General features: G+C 43.6%; 1 protein-coding gene across 1 annotated transcript in view; it reads right to left on the bottom strand.

The window, feature by feature from the left end:
* The window catches only part of SLCO5A1 (solute carrier organic anion transporter family member 5A1), a 126,953-nt gene extending 112,045 nt beyond the window's left edge, over window positions 1-14,908 (bottom strand). Inside the window, exons 1-2 of the mRNA XM_033932794.1 lie at window positions 14,758-14,908; window positions 13,929-14,626 (exon numbers count right to left, since the gene is read on the bottom strand). Coding sequence (XP_033788685.1) covers window positions 13,929-14,626; window positions 14,758-14,798 — 739 coding nt within the window. The 5' untranslated portion in view covers window positions 14,799-14,908. The remainder of the gene's footprint in view (window positions 1-13,928; window positions 14,627-14,757) is intronic.
* Between the last annotated feature and the right edge of the window lie 1,556 nt (window positions 14,909-16,464).

Genomic DNA, 16,464 nt, shown 5'->3' with positions numbered 1-16,464 from the left:
CCAAGATTTCAACCTGTATTTACCACTCCCCCTCCCCCCATTTTACAAAACCATAGCACGGATTTTAGTGCCGGCCGCAGCGGTAACAGCTCCAATGCTCATAGAATTTCTATAAGCATCGGAGTTGTTACCGCCACGACCAGCGTTGAAAACCACGCAATGGTTTTGTAAAAGCGGGGGTTAATGTTAAAATATGTTGGAACAATGAGAGAAATTTTTAATTAGAAATTTTTGGCTTCCTCATACCTGTAAATTTTTCTTAAGATGAAAAATTACCCCACCCCCAACCCTTTAGGCCAGGGGTGTCCAATGTCAGTCCTCGAGGGCCGCAATCCAGTCGGGTTTTCAGGATTTCCCCAATGAATATGCATGAGATCTATTAGCATACAATGAAAGCAGTGCATGCAAATAGACCTCATGTATATTCATTGGGGAAATCCTGAAAATCCGACTGGACTGCGGCCCTCGAGGACCGACATTGGACACCCCTGCTTTTGGCTTTTTTATCGCTGGCCCCGGCGGAATTAACTCTGACGCTCATAGGAATTCTATGAGCGTTGGAGCTAATACCACCGCAGCCAGTGATTAAAAAAACCTAAAGCGGCTTTGTAAAAGGTGGGTAAGTGATCAAAGAACAGTATGGTGAGGAAAGAGAGCAGTGTGGGTTTGAACCCACAAGCTCAGGGTGCTGTGGCTGTAGTTTTAACCACTGCGCCACACTCTCCCCTGCTGCACCACAGTGGGTATTTCTATGTTCCAGGAGAAATCGCATATTTGTACAGAAATAAAAGACTTAGGGCTCCTTTTACAAAGGTGCGCTAGCACTTTTAGCGCGTGCTACCCGAAAACCTACTGCCTGCTCAAAAGGAGGCGGTAGCGGCTAGCGCGTGCTATTCCGCGCGTTAAGGCCCTAATGCACCTTTGTAAAAAGAGCCCTTAAAGTGGGAGTTGTTCAAAATCCACTATACTGACCACTAAATTATTCCTTGCTGGTGGGAAGGGGTAAAACGCGGACCTGACGGACCTTGCAGATCTAAAACCGCATGTCCTTAAAAATCTGAGGTCCGTGTCCGTGCCACTTGTAGTTTCTGTCTCTGATAGACCTCTATGACATTTTAGCGCTGACGGATCCGTCTCAGCATAGGGAGGGAAAAGTATTAGGATCCGTCAGCGCTAAAATCTCATAGAGGTCTGTCAGAGACAGAGACTAATGCTGGAGCAGCAGAGCAGAAATCTTCTTATGCATAGGTTTTCGGAAAGACAAAGAGAGCGGGAACATAGGTTTGGGACGTGCGTTATGGAAAAGAAGTCTCCAAATGTTGCTGGGTGCTGTCTGATGATCGTAGGCATGAGGCAGAGCCTCGGCTGCTTTCCTTCCCTCTGAATTGCTCGATGTACCCCTCTGATCTGCCTTTCTTGGAGAAGGGGTAAAACGCGGGCCTCAGTCTCTGACAAGCCTCTATGAGATTTTAGCGCTGACGGATCCTAATACTTTTCCCTCCCTATGCTGAGACGGATCCGTCAGCGCTAAAATCTCAGAGGTCTGTCAGAGACAGAAGCTACAAGTGGCACGGACCTCAGATTTTTAAGGATGTGCGGTTTTAGATCCGCGAGATCTGTCAGGTGTGCGTTTTACCCCTTCCCCCTTGCTGCTTAATTAGGAATGCCCACAACACCTGACATTGTCATACAGCATATCCACAGTCACTTTTACTTCTGAGGGGGATGGGAGATGAAGGAGAGGTTATGCTTTTATTCCTCCAGTGATCAGCTGCTCAATTAGGGCACCTTTTTGTACTCTGGACGTGATTGAATTAGATTTAGATAAAAACATAATTCTTTGTGGCACTGAAAAACATCATAATTTTGAGCCCTGCCTAGTCTTATCCAACACACCCCTTTACTAGTTGGATGTACTGCAGTGTAAAACATTTAAATTCTGCCTTTCAAAAATTGCAACTTGGTTATTTTTGGCCATTCCGAGATGGCCATCTGCTTCAAAAATGACTGCCACAGCTAGCACTGGCCTCATAAAATTAACACCTGCCTGCATTCTGACAGATCAGTGTGCCTCGTCTACAAGAAAGGGCTGAATTCAGGTCTTGTGACAATCTCAAGAGCGCTGCACAAAGAATACATAACACTGTTTTATTTTGCTCTCGGGGGTAGTTAGAACGTGCACTCTGTAGTGAGGAGAGACAATGATCCTTATAGTTCTCACAATGAAATCTCAAGTGCTTGTATTCATTGAAACTCAAAATTTGTATTCTGTGTTTTATATGCCAGCAACACACAGTATATTTGAGATGCTATAATAAAACCTTTGGATTCCAGCCTTGTCCTAAATTTGTCTTAATGCTAGATACGGATCTAGGGAATCGCAATATTCCCATCCTGCCCCCCACAAGTTCTGTCCCTGTCCAATTCCTGCAAGCACTGCCTTAACCGCACAAGCCTTGAACACTTATGATTTTAAAGTGTTCGAGATATGTGCAGATGAGGACAAAGCTTGCATAAAAGTCTGCAATGCCCCCCCCCCCCCCCCCCGTTTTTCTACTCTGCATCCAACTTGCCTGCCTAACAGGGGTAGATCTACCAAACCTACTCCGTCAACACAAGAAATGCCTAGCTTGTCTTGACTTATGTCTTTGCTTTCAGGACCTCTAAAAAATAAATATTACTGTGAATGCAGCCTGCCAGGCTAACCCAGTTGCCTTCCAGCTTTTCAGCTGGCTACTTAACATAAGAACTTAAGAATAGCCATACTGGGTCAGACCAATGATCCACCTAGCCCAATATCCTGTCTCCACAGTGGCCAATCAAGGTCACAAGTCCCTGGCAGAAACACAAAAAGTTGCAACATTCCATTCTACCGATCACAGGGACAGCAGTGGCTTCCTCATGTCAGTTTCAATAGCAGAATATGGACTTTTCCTCCAGGAACTTGTCAAAACCTTTTTTTAACCCAGATACACTAACCACTGTTACCACATCCTTTAGCATTGAGTTCCAGCGCTTAACTATACTTTGAATGAAGAAATATTTCCATGTACAGTGGAACCTTAGTTTATTTGTTCCAGAAGCATGCTCGTAAACCAAATTGCTCACATATCAAAATGAGTTTCCCCAAAGGAAGTAAGGGGAACTCGATTGATTCATTCCCCCCCATCCAAGGCCACCAGCACTGCTCCACCACCACCCCCCGCACATGAACCAGCATCCCCTGCCCGCCCACCCAAACAGAAGCCTAACCCTATCTGGCACCAGCACCGGCACGCAGCCCACAGGACCTGCCGGTGCCAGTGAACGAAGATCCTGCCTCTTGCCTGGGCCTTGAGCATCTGCACATGCTTCTCGATTCATTTTCTCTTAATACATTAATTCATTCTTTAGTTATCTCAAAGTTAGATTACTGTAACTCCTTATTAAAAGGGGCTTACCAAAAGGATATAAGACGTCTTCAACTCATTCAAAATATTGCAATAAAGATTATTTCAGGTTCAAAAAAGTTTGATCATGTCACACCCCTATTACAAAATGCTCACTGGCTGCCTATATCTTACAGGATTACTTACAAAATAGCTCTCCTTGTCTTTAAGACATTAAAAACTAATACTCCTGCTTTCATAGATAGGCTCCTGATTCCATATAGTTCCTCCAGAGTTCTCAGATCAGCTTCACAATCTACTTTAAATGTTCCCTCTTTAAAAATTATCGGAACCCGCCGTGCTTCAATTTTCTCTGTTACTGCACCATTGTTATGGAACTCTCTCCCTTTGTACTTAAGATTAGAACAAGATTTGCAAATATTTAAAAAGAACTTAAAATGTCTTCTTTTTAAAGAAGCCTTTAACTGACAGCTCACTTTATAATAATATCAGCAAATTTCTTTTCTCTTAAATATAGACTATTATTACTCCTTCTTATGACCTTTTTTTTGATCTCTCAATCTTTCCCCTTATTTCCCTATTTTGTCTCCCTTTAATGTACTCTTTTAACAAATATTGTATTTCTTCCCCGCTTTCCCGTTGTTTCCAGTTGTTTTTTTGTGTTTTTTTTTGTCCAAAGATGTATCCCCTGTTCGTTTAGTAGAATGTCATGTATAAGATGTGTATTTTAAATTCTGTTTTATTTTATGTAAAACGCTTTGAAATTGGAAAAACGTTTAATCAAACAATTTAATAAACTTGAAACTTGAAGGCCTTCTGGCTCTCACTCTCTCCAGTGTCAGATGGGGTAAGGCTTCTGTTTGGGCGGGCGGGGGCTGCCAGTTCGCGGGGCGGGGTGCGTTTGCAGGCAGGAGGGAGCGATGCTCATAAATCGAGTCAACGCTCAGTTTGCCAGTCACGACTTGCGAGAATGTTTTGCTCATCTTGCAAAACACTTGCAAACCGCGTTACTCGCAAACCGAGGTTTGACTGTAATTTCATTGTGTCCCCTAGTCTTTGTACTGCTTGAATTGCCATTAATATACCACCCTACTGCAGAATCATTGTAATCTCTACAGCCCAGGACTCACTGCAATCATTGGCCATGTTGAAAAGGATCTTTATTTTTATATTTAATACAATTATATACCACTTTTTTTATCAAAAGGTCCCATAAGCTAGAGAGAAGGGGGACCAAAAGATCAAGAGGACAGAGTGGTTCTCATATGAGAAAAAGCTAAAGTGGGTAGAGCTCTTCAGCTTGGAGAAGAGATGGTTGAGGGGAAGGATCCACTATAAGTGTGGTAGAAAGATTGGGGTATGGTTGACTACAGAGCCCACCAGGCTACTCCAGGAACCTGCTTGCTGCTCTACTAGGACTGGCCATAACATCCGACGCTATCATACAGGCAGGTATGTAGTTTCATTCACATCTTTGGGAGTAGGAGGAGGTCAGTGTGTAGGGGTCAGGCCTTCATTCCTCCAGTGGTTATCGGGTCAGTTGGGCACCTTTTTGGCACGTATTTGTTGTTAAAACAGGTCTAGCCCCAAAACATCTACACTGTGTCCTGGACATATTCTTAAATGTTTGATTATAATTAATGTATTTGTTTATTTTGAACCCACAACCTAAGGGCATTGAGGCTATAGCTTTAACAACTCTGCCACACTCTCCCCACTGACGCATACACTAAATGTGCGATGCGAAAGGTAGGAGGCAAACCAGGAAAGGACAGATTTGCGGACTCCAAGTGAGCATATCAAGGATTAAGCAGTGATTAACAGCATCAACGGCAGCAGACAGGTCAAGAAGGATGAGGATCGAGTAAAGGCCCTTGGATCTGGCCAGAAACAGGTCACTGCAGACTTTGGTGAGGGCAATCTCTGTGAAGTGTAGAGGTGAAAGCCCGATTGTAGAGGATCAAGAGTCTGTCGAGATGAAAGGATGTCAAGGTAGCGACAGAGGACAGCACGCTCAAGTAGCTTGGATAGAAATGCAAGAAGGGAGACAGGGTGATAGTTGGACGGACAGGTGGGCCTAGCAAGGTTTTTTGAGAAGCAGCTTAAACAGTTGATGTTGAAATAGATAGGCTGAGGATATGACAGATAGAAGGAATAATAGTATGTGAGATGGGGTCAAGTAGAGGGGAGGTAATAGGGTCTGAGGGGCATAAAGTAGGCTTGGCTGAGGACAGAAGTTGTGCAGTCTCTTCCTCTGTAATTTCAGGGAAGGAAGAAAAGTCAGTGGTAGGTGGAGGAGAGTCGAGAGGGTGTGATCAGGCAAGGGAGTTATTTGGGCGATGGAAGAAAAGATTGCGTGAGCTTTAATGTCAGGAGAGTGGATGGTGGAAAGGGGAGAAGGATGTAACTTTGCAGCAAATTCAAGGGCAATCTTGTGAACCTTGTCATAGAAGTATTCAGCCACCGTCTGGGGAAACAAAGATGGAGCGGTTGGGGGGTAAAGAGCTGCACGAGAACGGAGGCAATGGGAATCCCATGGGGATCCCTTCCACACTTGCAGGGATCCTGTGGGGACGGGTAGCCTTTGTTCAGGCATTCCGCAGGTATAGTACTTTCTTCTTGTGTCAGGTCCTATGTAGCTGCACTCACTCGCATGCTCTTTTCAGGCCGATGGCAGCAGACCCAGAAACCTTCCCTCTGACACAAAACACATCAGAAGAAAGGCTTCTGGGTCAGTTGCTGGAAGTGTGGAGGAGCGAAGAAACTCTGCCACTGGCTTGAAGAGAGCGCCTGGTAAGACTGTACAGCAGGGGTAGGGAACTCCGGTCCTCGAGAGCCGTATTTCTGTCGGGTTTTCAGGATTTCCCCAATGAATATGCATGAGATCTATTTGCATGCACTGTTTTCAAAGCATATTCATTGGGGAAATCCTGAAAACCCGACTGGAATACGGCTCTCGAGGACCGGAGTTCCCTACCCCTGCTGTATAGGCTCGGGGTGAGTAGGAAGGGAGAAAAAAGATACTGCACGTGTTAGGAGGGGGTGTGGAGAGGGAGGGAATATATACTGCTTGGGCTAGGGCAGGGTCGGCAACCTTTCGGCTCTTCTCCCATGGTCCCCAAGACCTACCAAAGTACCGGTGGTCCAGCGAGGGTCTTTGTGGTAGGAGTGCGACTCTTTCACTCCTGCCTCCTCGTTGCTTTCTAAAATGGCTGCATGACCTCTCGCAGTACTACAAGAAATGCAGCAAGTGCCTGCAAAAGGTCACAGCAGCCATTACAGAAGGAAACAGTGAGGAGGTAGGAGCGAAAGAGCCTCGCTCCTACCACGAAGACTCCTGCTGGACCACCAGGTACTGCAATAAGCTAGGGGGATACCCAAATATGGCACAGTGGAGGGGAGACAGGGGCATTGTAGGGTTGAGCTGCCATGAGAAGGCCATGCTCCTCACACCAAGATCCACCCCCCTGGACCTAGTACCCAGGTAGGCCCTTTGGGGGAGGGGAAATTGTGGGTTAGGAGGGAGAAAAATGGGTTGGGCCTTGACTATGGTTTGGGGGGAGGGATGAGAGGTGCACTGCAGAGACCTGCGAGGGGTTACAGGGGAGAAAGAGGGGAGAGATCTTGGGGAGGGAAGAGAGTGAGAGACTTGGAATATCTCAAACCCCCTTTTCTATCCATTGAAGCTCTTTATAAATCTTGGAAGAATTGTTGGACATGCAGGTGGAGAGGAGGGAGGGAGAAATATTGGATGTTGTGGTAAAGATGGGTGGGACAGATGGAAAGGGTGCAAGAGGGAGGAATGTGTACATGGTGGAGGGAATGAATGGAGAAACGTGGCATGGTGCTGGAGAGGGTTGATAGAAGGAGAAATGTTGAGCAAGGGGCTGGTGGGGAGGGGCAAAAGATACTGCCCAAGGTCCAGGGGATGAGAGAGGGAGATATGTTGGACATGGCTGTAGAGGGGGTGAGAGAGATGCACCCTGGATCCCTGTCTTTCTCTCTTTTTCCACTCCCTTTGCAGCAAGGAAGGTAATGAGAGGGAGAGAGGTGGTGGACAGTGAGAGAGAGTGAAATATGTTGCACATGGGGGTGGAAGAGAGGAAGAAATGCTCTGCAGGAGTGGGGAGGAGGAAAGAGGGAAAATGATCCAGGATAGAAGGGAGGAAAGAAGTCTCATCAAATATTCAATTATCCCTGCAGGACAACTAAGGCTTCCTTTTACAAAACTGCACTAGCAGTTTCTAGCACGGGGAGCCGAGCTGAATGGCCCGTGTTGCTTCCAATGCTCATAGAGTTCCTATGAGCTTCGGGAGCAGCGCGGGCCATTCAGCATAGCTCTCGGCGCTAAAAACTGCTAGTACAGTTTAATAGAAGAGAGGGTAAGTTTAGCTCAGCCCACATCCTACCCTAACTACTCCTCCAGAAACACCCCTTTCAGCTCTGGGCACACAGCGGTATTCAGAGGCCTAAAAAGTCCCTGGATACGTCCAAAAAGCCGTTTCAATTATCGGCACTTGGACAACCTGTCTTTTAGGACGACCAAGTGCAGACTTGGGCAGGTTTTTAGACGTATTTAAGTTTTGATTATGAGCCCCACAGAGTACCAGATGTTTGTACAATGTAAAAGTAAGTTGATTTTATATATGCGATTTCTAACTCACCTAGGTTTTAAGCAGGAGATAAATTTTTAAAAATAAATATATACTTAAGAATATAAGAAATTGCCCCCGCTGAGTCAGACCAGAGGTCCATCTTGCTCAGCGGTCCGCTCCCGCAGCGGCCCATCAGGCCTAGTGCCTGAACAGTGGTCCCTGATTAATTTTGTAACTTACCTCTAATCCCATCCCTATAATCTACCTTTACTCTTATCTGTACTCCTCAATCCCTTTGTCTTCCAAGTACCTATCCAAAGCTTCTTTGAACCCCTGTAGCGTGCTCCTGTTTATCACATCCTCTGGTAGCACGTTCCATGTATCCACCACCCTCTGTGTGAAAAAGAACTTCCTAGCGTTGTTCTAAACCTCTCCCCTTTCAATTTCTCTGAGTGCCCCCTTGTACTTATTGATCCCCTTAATTTGAAAAATCTGTCCCTGTCTATTTTTTCTATGCCCTTCATGATCTTGAAGGTTTCTATCATGTCTCCTCTAAGTCTCCGCTTTTCCAGGGAGAAAAGCCCTAGCTTTTTCAGTCTGTCAGTATATGAGAGGTCCTCCATGCCCTTTATTAGCTTAGTTGCTCTTCTCTGGACCCTCTCAAGTACCTCCATGTCCTTCTTGAGGTACGGCAACCAGAACTGAACACAGTACTCCAGGTGCGGGCGCACCATAGCACGATACAGTGGCAGGATGACTTCCTTTGTCCTGGTTGTGATACCCTTTTTAATGATACCCAACATTCTGTTTGCTTTCCTTGAGGCTGTGGCACACTGCGCCGACGACTTCAATGTTGTGTCTACCATCACTTCCAGGTCTCTTTCAAGGACGCTCACCCCTAGCACTGATCCCCCCCATTTTGTAAGTGAACATCGGGTTTTTTTTCCCTATATGCATGACCTTGCATTTCCCTATGTTGAAACTCATTTGCCACTTTTTGGCCCATTTTTCCAGTGTTGTCAGATCTTTTTGGAGATCTTCGCAGTCCTCCATGTTATTGACCTTGCGATATAGTTTGGCATTCAGCGCAGCTCCCTGCGCTAAAAACTGCTATCGTGGTTTAGTAAAAAGGGAGAGGGTGGGTATTTGTCTATTTTTGTATGGTTGTTACTGAGGTGACAGTGCATAGAGTCATCTGCTTTGACCTCTTTGAAAAAACCCCGGAATAGGAATGATAATTAATAATTGTATGCGTACAGTGTGCGTTATGTTTTTTTAAAATTTTATTGTTGATAGATCATTTTGACTTGGTCATTTTAAAAGTAGCTCGCAAGCCCAAAAAGTGTGGGCACCCCTGGTGTAAGCCATGATACTCCTTTGGTAGAACAGGTGCCACTTAGATCCCCTGAAAGGACCCCTTCCCCTATGCCCAGCAACTCCAGCTTAGAGTCCAATCTCCCTTGATGACTGTGACTGAGGGGCAAGTAGGAGACGGCATAGCCAGGCCTGGCCCTCCCGGTGATTAATTAATACATTTACCTAAGATAGTAATATTACCTTACATGAAAGCTGCTGGTCTGCAACCTTTGCCTCAAGATATGTTCTTAAAGATGTCTGGACTGTTGTAACTAGAATTGAAACTAGGATGGGTGACATGGTGGCCCAGTTGTACCAGTTCTCTCAAGAAACTGTAGAGAACATGGATAATAAATTTCTTGCTATGGAAAAAGTGGAACTTCAAACTGCTACTTTGAGGACAATTGGTTCTAATACAGCAAAAGACAGCCTCTCAATCCTTTATGGCTTAGAGAGAGTGGAGAATTCATTGAGAACCAGGAATCTTTGGTTAATGAATTTTCTTTAAACTACATTGCTCTCTATATATCTTAAGGAGGTGCTGCTTATACAAGAAGATGTAAAGATTCCCCAATGCTATTATCCCCAAAGAACCTGGGCAGTTAATGATAAGGAGGAGAGCTTATGACTCCCTTGAGGGTAGTAACCATAATTTAACTGATTTTCTTGAATGATCGACAGATATTTCCATTAGGGCTACCCTCTTGTCATTTTTACTGTACAGCATGATAAAGCTAAGGTATTGAAATTATATTTCAAGAAAAAAGAACATTTCTTTTGTGGTCAAGTAATTCAAATGTTTCCCAACGTGGCTTGTACCACACAGCTAAGGAAGAAGGCATTTCTTCAGCTAAAATCTAAGGTTTTATTGGTAGGTGGAACCTTTTTAAAGGTTCTCCTGCAAATGTTTAATCTCCTGGCAAGGGAAGCAATATATTTTCTTTGATCCTTTACACGTTAAATTTTATCCTATATAATAAAAGGCTAGCCGCTCATGTGCACTCCTATCAGCGTGCTTCCGTGATCTGTTGGTCTGTGGCCGCACCCAGCCTTACTTCCCAGCACCTACCTACATTTGTTTGCCTTAAGAAGCTTAGCCCGCGAAATACTGTTTTGTTTTTCTCCGTCCCCTTCAGTCCCTGTAAGCTGCACAAGCACGTTAGCTCGAGCCACTTCTCAGCCCCAGACGTTAAGATCAGCCGGAGAGCAAGTGGAGTGCCTGCGATCCACTGTCATGAGAGCCCTGCGTTTGGCATCCGCGACGCCAGCTTCCCTGCATTCCTTTTCTGTACGAGTCCCCAGCACAAGCGCGTCGGCTCGAGCCACTTCTCATCTCTGCCCTGATTACACATAACAATAAAAAATGCCCCAGACGTTAACACCAGCCAGAGAGCAAGTGGAGCGCCTGCGATCCACTGTCACACGAGCCCTGCGTTTGGCGTCTGCGACGCCGGCTTCCCTGCGTGCCTTTTCTGTACCAATTACGCCCGAAATCACAGTTACACCTAAGCGGAAGCTCCTCTCAAGAGTCGCCATGCAGATGGGGGTCATGGAAGGAGGCGCCGTGGCAAGTGCTGCACAGGGACTTGAGGGGGAGGGAAATACCGCTTCTCCTGCAGAGAGCCTCTTGGCTGGGGGGAAATACAGGCAGACAGCTTTGTGATGTTCCCAGAACAAATGTGGCAGCTCAATCCAACGTGAATCAAAGTAAACAGGTATGTACGTTCTTCTATTGATCTGAACAAAGCACTGGCAAGTTTTGAGCCACCCCACCCGTCGGGCTAATAGCATGCGCGTTCAACGGTTGTCAAAGCAAATTTCCATGTGCACACGTTCGCATACCAACAAGTGTCGAGTGCCGGTTTAACTTAGGTAGCAGTGAAAGACACTCACAGAAGGACAGGGGGCTAAAGAGACAAATTGAAAAAAAATATACAGTGGACAAGGAGAGAGAGACACACACACACACTCACAGAAGGACAGGGGGCTAAAGAGACAGATTGAAAAACAAAACAAACTACAGTGGACAAGGAGAGAGAGACACACACAGATACTCACCGAAGGATAGGGGGCTAAAGAGACAGATTGAAAAAAAAATACAGTGGACAAGGAGAGAGAGACACACAGACACTCACAGAAGGACAGAGAGCTAAAGAGACAGATTGAAAAAAAAAAGAAAAAACAACAACAGTGGACAAGGAGAGAGACACACACAGACACTTACAGAAGGACAGGGGACTAAAGAGACAGATTGAAAAACACACAAACAGTGGACAAGGAGAGACAGACACACAGACACTCACAGAAGGACAGGGGGCTAAAGACACAGATTTAAAAACAAAAAAATAATACAGTGGACAAGGAGAGAGAGAGATACACACATAAGGAGAGAGAGACACACAGACACTCACAGAAGGACAGGGGGGCTAAAGAGACAGATTGAACCCCCAACCCCCCCCCACAGAGGACAAGGAGAGAGAGACGGAGAGAGAGAGACACACACAGACAGTCACAGAAGGACACGGGGCTAAAGACACTGATTTAAAAAAAAACACTAAAACCAGTGGACAAGGAGAGAGAGACACACAGGGAAAAAATGACAGACATACAGCAGCCAAGGAGACAGACAACAAAAAAAAATACAGACATACTTACATACAGCGTCCAAGTAGACAGACAGAGAGACAGTGGGCAAGGAGACAGCAAAAAAAAATACAAACAGCCAAACAACAGCCAAGGAGACAAACGGAAAAAATCAAAAATACAATGCGCAAGGATAAATTCAGGAAAAAAAGACATACAGACATACAATGGCCAAGGAGTTAGACTGCAAAAAAGACATACAGACATACAGCAGCCAATGAGACAGACAGACAGCGACCAAATAGACAATCAGCAAAAAAACACAAACAAACACAGCGACCAAGGAGATAGACAGACAGACAACGGTTAAGGAGACAGACAGCAAAAAAAGAGACAGACAGCGGGCAAGGAGACAGAGAACAAAAAAATATAAACAGCCAAGGAGATAGATGGAAAAAAAAAGGCACACATACAGTAGCCAATTAAAAAGACAGTAAAAAAAAAAAACCATACAGTGGCCAAGGATAAATAATGGAAAAAAGACATACAAACATACAGTGGCCAAGGAGTTAGACTGCAAAAAAAGACATACAGACAGCAACCAAGTAGACAACAGCCAAGGAGATAGACGGGAAAAAAAGGCAGAAATACAGTAGCCAATTAAAAATACAGCAAAAAAACAAAAAACAGAGAAACATACAGTAGCCAATAAGACATACAGAAGGACAACGACCAAGGAGACATACAGTAAAAAACCACAAACAATCATACAGCGGCCAAGAAACAGACAGACAACGGCTAAGGAGACAGAAAGAAAAAAAAATAGAAACATACAGCACCCAAGGAGACAGACATGCAACAAATAGGAAAAATATAAAAACTTTTAATAAATCAACCATACAATGGATATTAAAGCTCTCACATTAAGTTTTCAGTAATTTTTTTAAACTATTAAGATTGCACATCTATTCTAGCACCCATTAATCTAACGGGCTTAAACACTAGTGATATACAAAGCTCCTAAATAAGTTGCTTTTTCACATAGGGGTCAGAATAGGGTCGGTACTGAAATAGGACCAGTATTCAAGCAGATTTATTAAAAAGTTAAATCTTTTGCTTTTCCTAGACTATGGGCTCCTTTTACAAAGGTGCGCTAGCGGTTTTAGCGCACGCTACAATGCCGCACACGCTAGACGCTACTGTCTCCATAGAGCTGGCGTTAGTAGTTTCCGTGTAGCTTGGGGTTAGCGCACAAGCTAAAAACGCTAGCATACCTTCGTAAAAGGAGCCCCATATGCCTTTTTTATGATCTCCAGTTTATTCCATTTATGTTTATGATAAAGAGGTTTTGTTTCCTGTTTTCTTAATGAGAATTGAGAATATGGGTGTATTTCTTTTTGTATTTCTAGAATGTACAGTAATATAATAAAATCTTAATAAATAATTTTAAAATAAATTAACCAGAGTCATTTTGCAGTTAGTTATACTGTAGCTAGTTTTTCTACTTGAGGATTATTTTTAAAATGATAGTACAGGTACAAGATCCTTTATCTGAAATTCCAAAAACTGAAAAGCTCCAAAACCCGAAATTTAACGCAAACTGAAAATAGTCAATTTCCCTACGACACATGATGAAACCAACGCAGGTACGAGTGTTTCTCCCGTTCTCTGTGCAATTCAAGGAAGAGGGCTGGAAAAATGGCAAAGAAAGCTACAGATTCCACTCAGGGTAGCCGTGAGAAGCAGAAACGGAAGTGTTTCTCTCTGTCAACAGTACAGAAATTTGAGGTAGTTAAGAAGCTTGATCATGATGTATTAGTACAATGGCCGACTAAAAGGTTTACTAGCAATTTTACGGTCTTATGGTTTTGTACAAAAAACAAAATTTGCCTGGTCCCAAGGATTTTGGATTAAGGATCTTATACCTGTAGTGGGATTTTAATTCAAGCAAAGTGAAACCTCAATTATAGTGAATACTCATAAAATTTTACAATATCCTTCTTACCTAAATATAATGATGCATTTTCTTTCTTGACATTGTCATCTAAGTAGGTTGGTCCAAGGGTATAGATTGGTGTGGAGCCCATACCAATGAGAATTTGAGCGCAAATGAATAAAGCCACATAAAGCGAGTGATCTTTTCCACCCGAGTGACTTCGGCATGCTGCGGACTCCAAACGGTCTTTGGCAGTGTTATTGCCGCTCGTACATAAACCCTCTTCAGAAACTGAGGAATTCAGTTCCTGGATCTGATGTGGAGGAGAAATGAAATGAGGTAAAGAGAAAATGGCTGCTCCAAGAGCAATGAAAAATCCACCTACAGCAAGCCAGCGCGGCCTTCGCCCTTTGCCACCAAAGTAACTGATGAAAATCACCACCGCCAGGCTGCCAATATCAAAACAGCTGACCAGCAGCCCGGCTTCAGAGCTCTTCAAACTGTACCGCCTTTCAATTGTGGTAATGACACTGCTCAGATAACCCGATACCATTAAGGACTGTATGAAAGTCAAGAAGGACATACAAACCAGGAAACAACGGGAATCTGTCAAAACCAAACTTAGGTAGTTTCTACCTGTGATTGTAATCAGTGTGGGAGATGAAGAAATTCCTTTTCTCACACCTTCACTGGCATTACTTGTGTTTGTTCTTTCTGTATTTCCACCAACTAAAAAGCTGGATATTGCTAAAGAAGACAGCATGGTCCTAGAAGAGACAGCATTACTCAAAGTTGATTTGCCAATTACAATAGAACACTGTGGATCAGAATCATCTTGGACATTGTCCAAGACATTCTTTTGTGATGTAATGAATGCCATTTGTGGTACATCTATCACCTTTGTTTTTGATTCACCAACAGCAGGTTTACAACACCCATTTATGACCAGTAAGCTCCTGGACCTGAAATTATCACTGTCTTCACTAGGTTGTTTCTGTTCTTCCTGCCGATGTTCTTCAAAATGACAAGTGAAAACAAGACTATGGCTTCTGTCATCCTCTGAAGTCATCACTGAAACATGTGTGGATCACAGTAAAAAAACAGCAAATTGGTATGTTAAGCCAAACATAATTGAAAATCCAGTGTGATTCCCCATCATAAATTCTGAACAGTCTTATACATGAGGCAAATGAGCTTAAAATTCATTATAGATTTCAGAAGCAAACCAATACTGATTTTGACATTCCATTTATTTATTAACTGCCTTTAAGTAAATGCACCCAGTTATGGGCAATTCTATCAATGTGACAGTCCTGAAACATTCAGATGAAAACATAGATATAGTCTGGATGGAGTTATGCTCTTCCTTCTTCAGAAACCTTCCCATTCAGATGAATAATCATATGATAGACTGAGTAAAATGTATTTTAATAAGGTTTAAGTCCATGTACCATTTCTGTATATTTATCTCCATCATGTTTTGCATCCCTCCTTCCAATCATAGGCCAGTTACAGTAATTCTTATTGCTTATAGTGAGATCCTCCAATAACAAATGCTTTAAATCTGTAAACAAAAAAGAAAAGAGATATGAAACATAAAAGGTGGACAACCCTAAATAAGAACCCCCAATCATTGCCATAGCACTCACCCACATGATTCCTAATCTAGTCCCTAATATCAACCTAAAGAACAAGATAATTTGAAGAAAACTCCTTTCAAAATCCCCTTTCATACAATGAAAATAAAAAACCACCTTACTTCCACCCTGCTCTTTACCCCACACATTGTCAATAAACTACAGTATTTTAGGTTGCATAAAATTAAATAAAAGAAAGCTGTCAATTCTCACAAAAACATGGGATTTTTTGCTTCATGAAAAATCCTCTTGCTTCTACTACAGGGCACTAAAAGGCTAGAGTACTGCAGAAATTTGAAAGAAAACTACAGGACCTTAGGAGCCAGCACCCCCAACACTGAACAATAAACTCCTTGACAGCAGGGAGATGTGATTTTCATTTGGTTTAACACCCCCAATAATTTTGAAAAGTTGGCTCCCATGTACAGGGCTAGAACACAAAATGCTCCACATCAGGGGTGTCAAATGTTGGTCCCTGAGGGCCGCAATCGAATCGGGTTGTCAGGATTCCCTCAATGAATATACATGAGATCAATTAGCATACAATGAAAGCAGTGCATGCAAATAGATCTCATGCATATGCATCGGGGAAACCCCGACTGGACTGCGAGGGCCGACATTTGACACCCCTGCTCTACATGATTTCAAACCTAAAACTTTAAATCAGCGGCAACAAAAAAAAAAAGTTGAAGGCCCGCGCGTTGTGCAGATCGGGACTTTCATTGTGCCAGGCAAAATGCGACGGCACCCAACAGCAAAAAGGTCAGCATGGCAACTCCTTTCTTTTCACAAGCCTAAAAATACACGCGGAGAAAAAAAAAATAAATCAATCTTCAGTTACAAATAACGAGACACGAGAGTCTGCGAGAGCGGCGAGTGCTGCACCTGCTCTTGGCTCTCTCTCTCTTTTTTTTTTCTCTATTCTCTACTGACCGAGATTTGGAAATGTGAAGAAGTGCCGAGGGAGA

The sequence above is a fragment of the Geotrypetes seraphini genome, chromosome 2 (assembly GCF_902459505.1).
Source record: "Geotrypetes seraphini chromosome 2, aGeoSer1.1, whole genome shotgun sequence".
Taxonomy (NCBI): Eukaryota; Metazoa; Chordata; class Amphibia; order Gymnophiona; family Dermophiidae; genus Geotrypetes; species Geotrypetes seraphini.
Note: the sequence above shows the minus strand (reverse complement) of the source record. Positions and strands in the feature narration are given on the sequence as shown.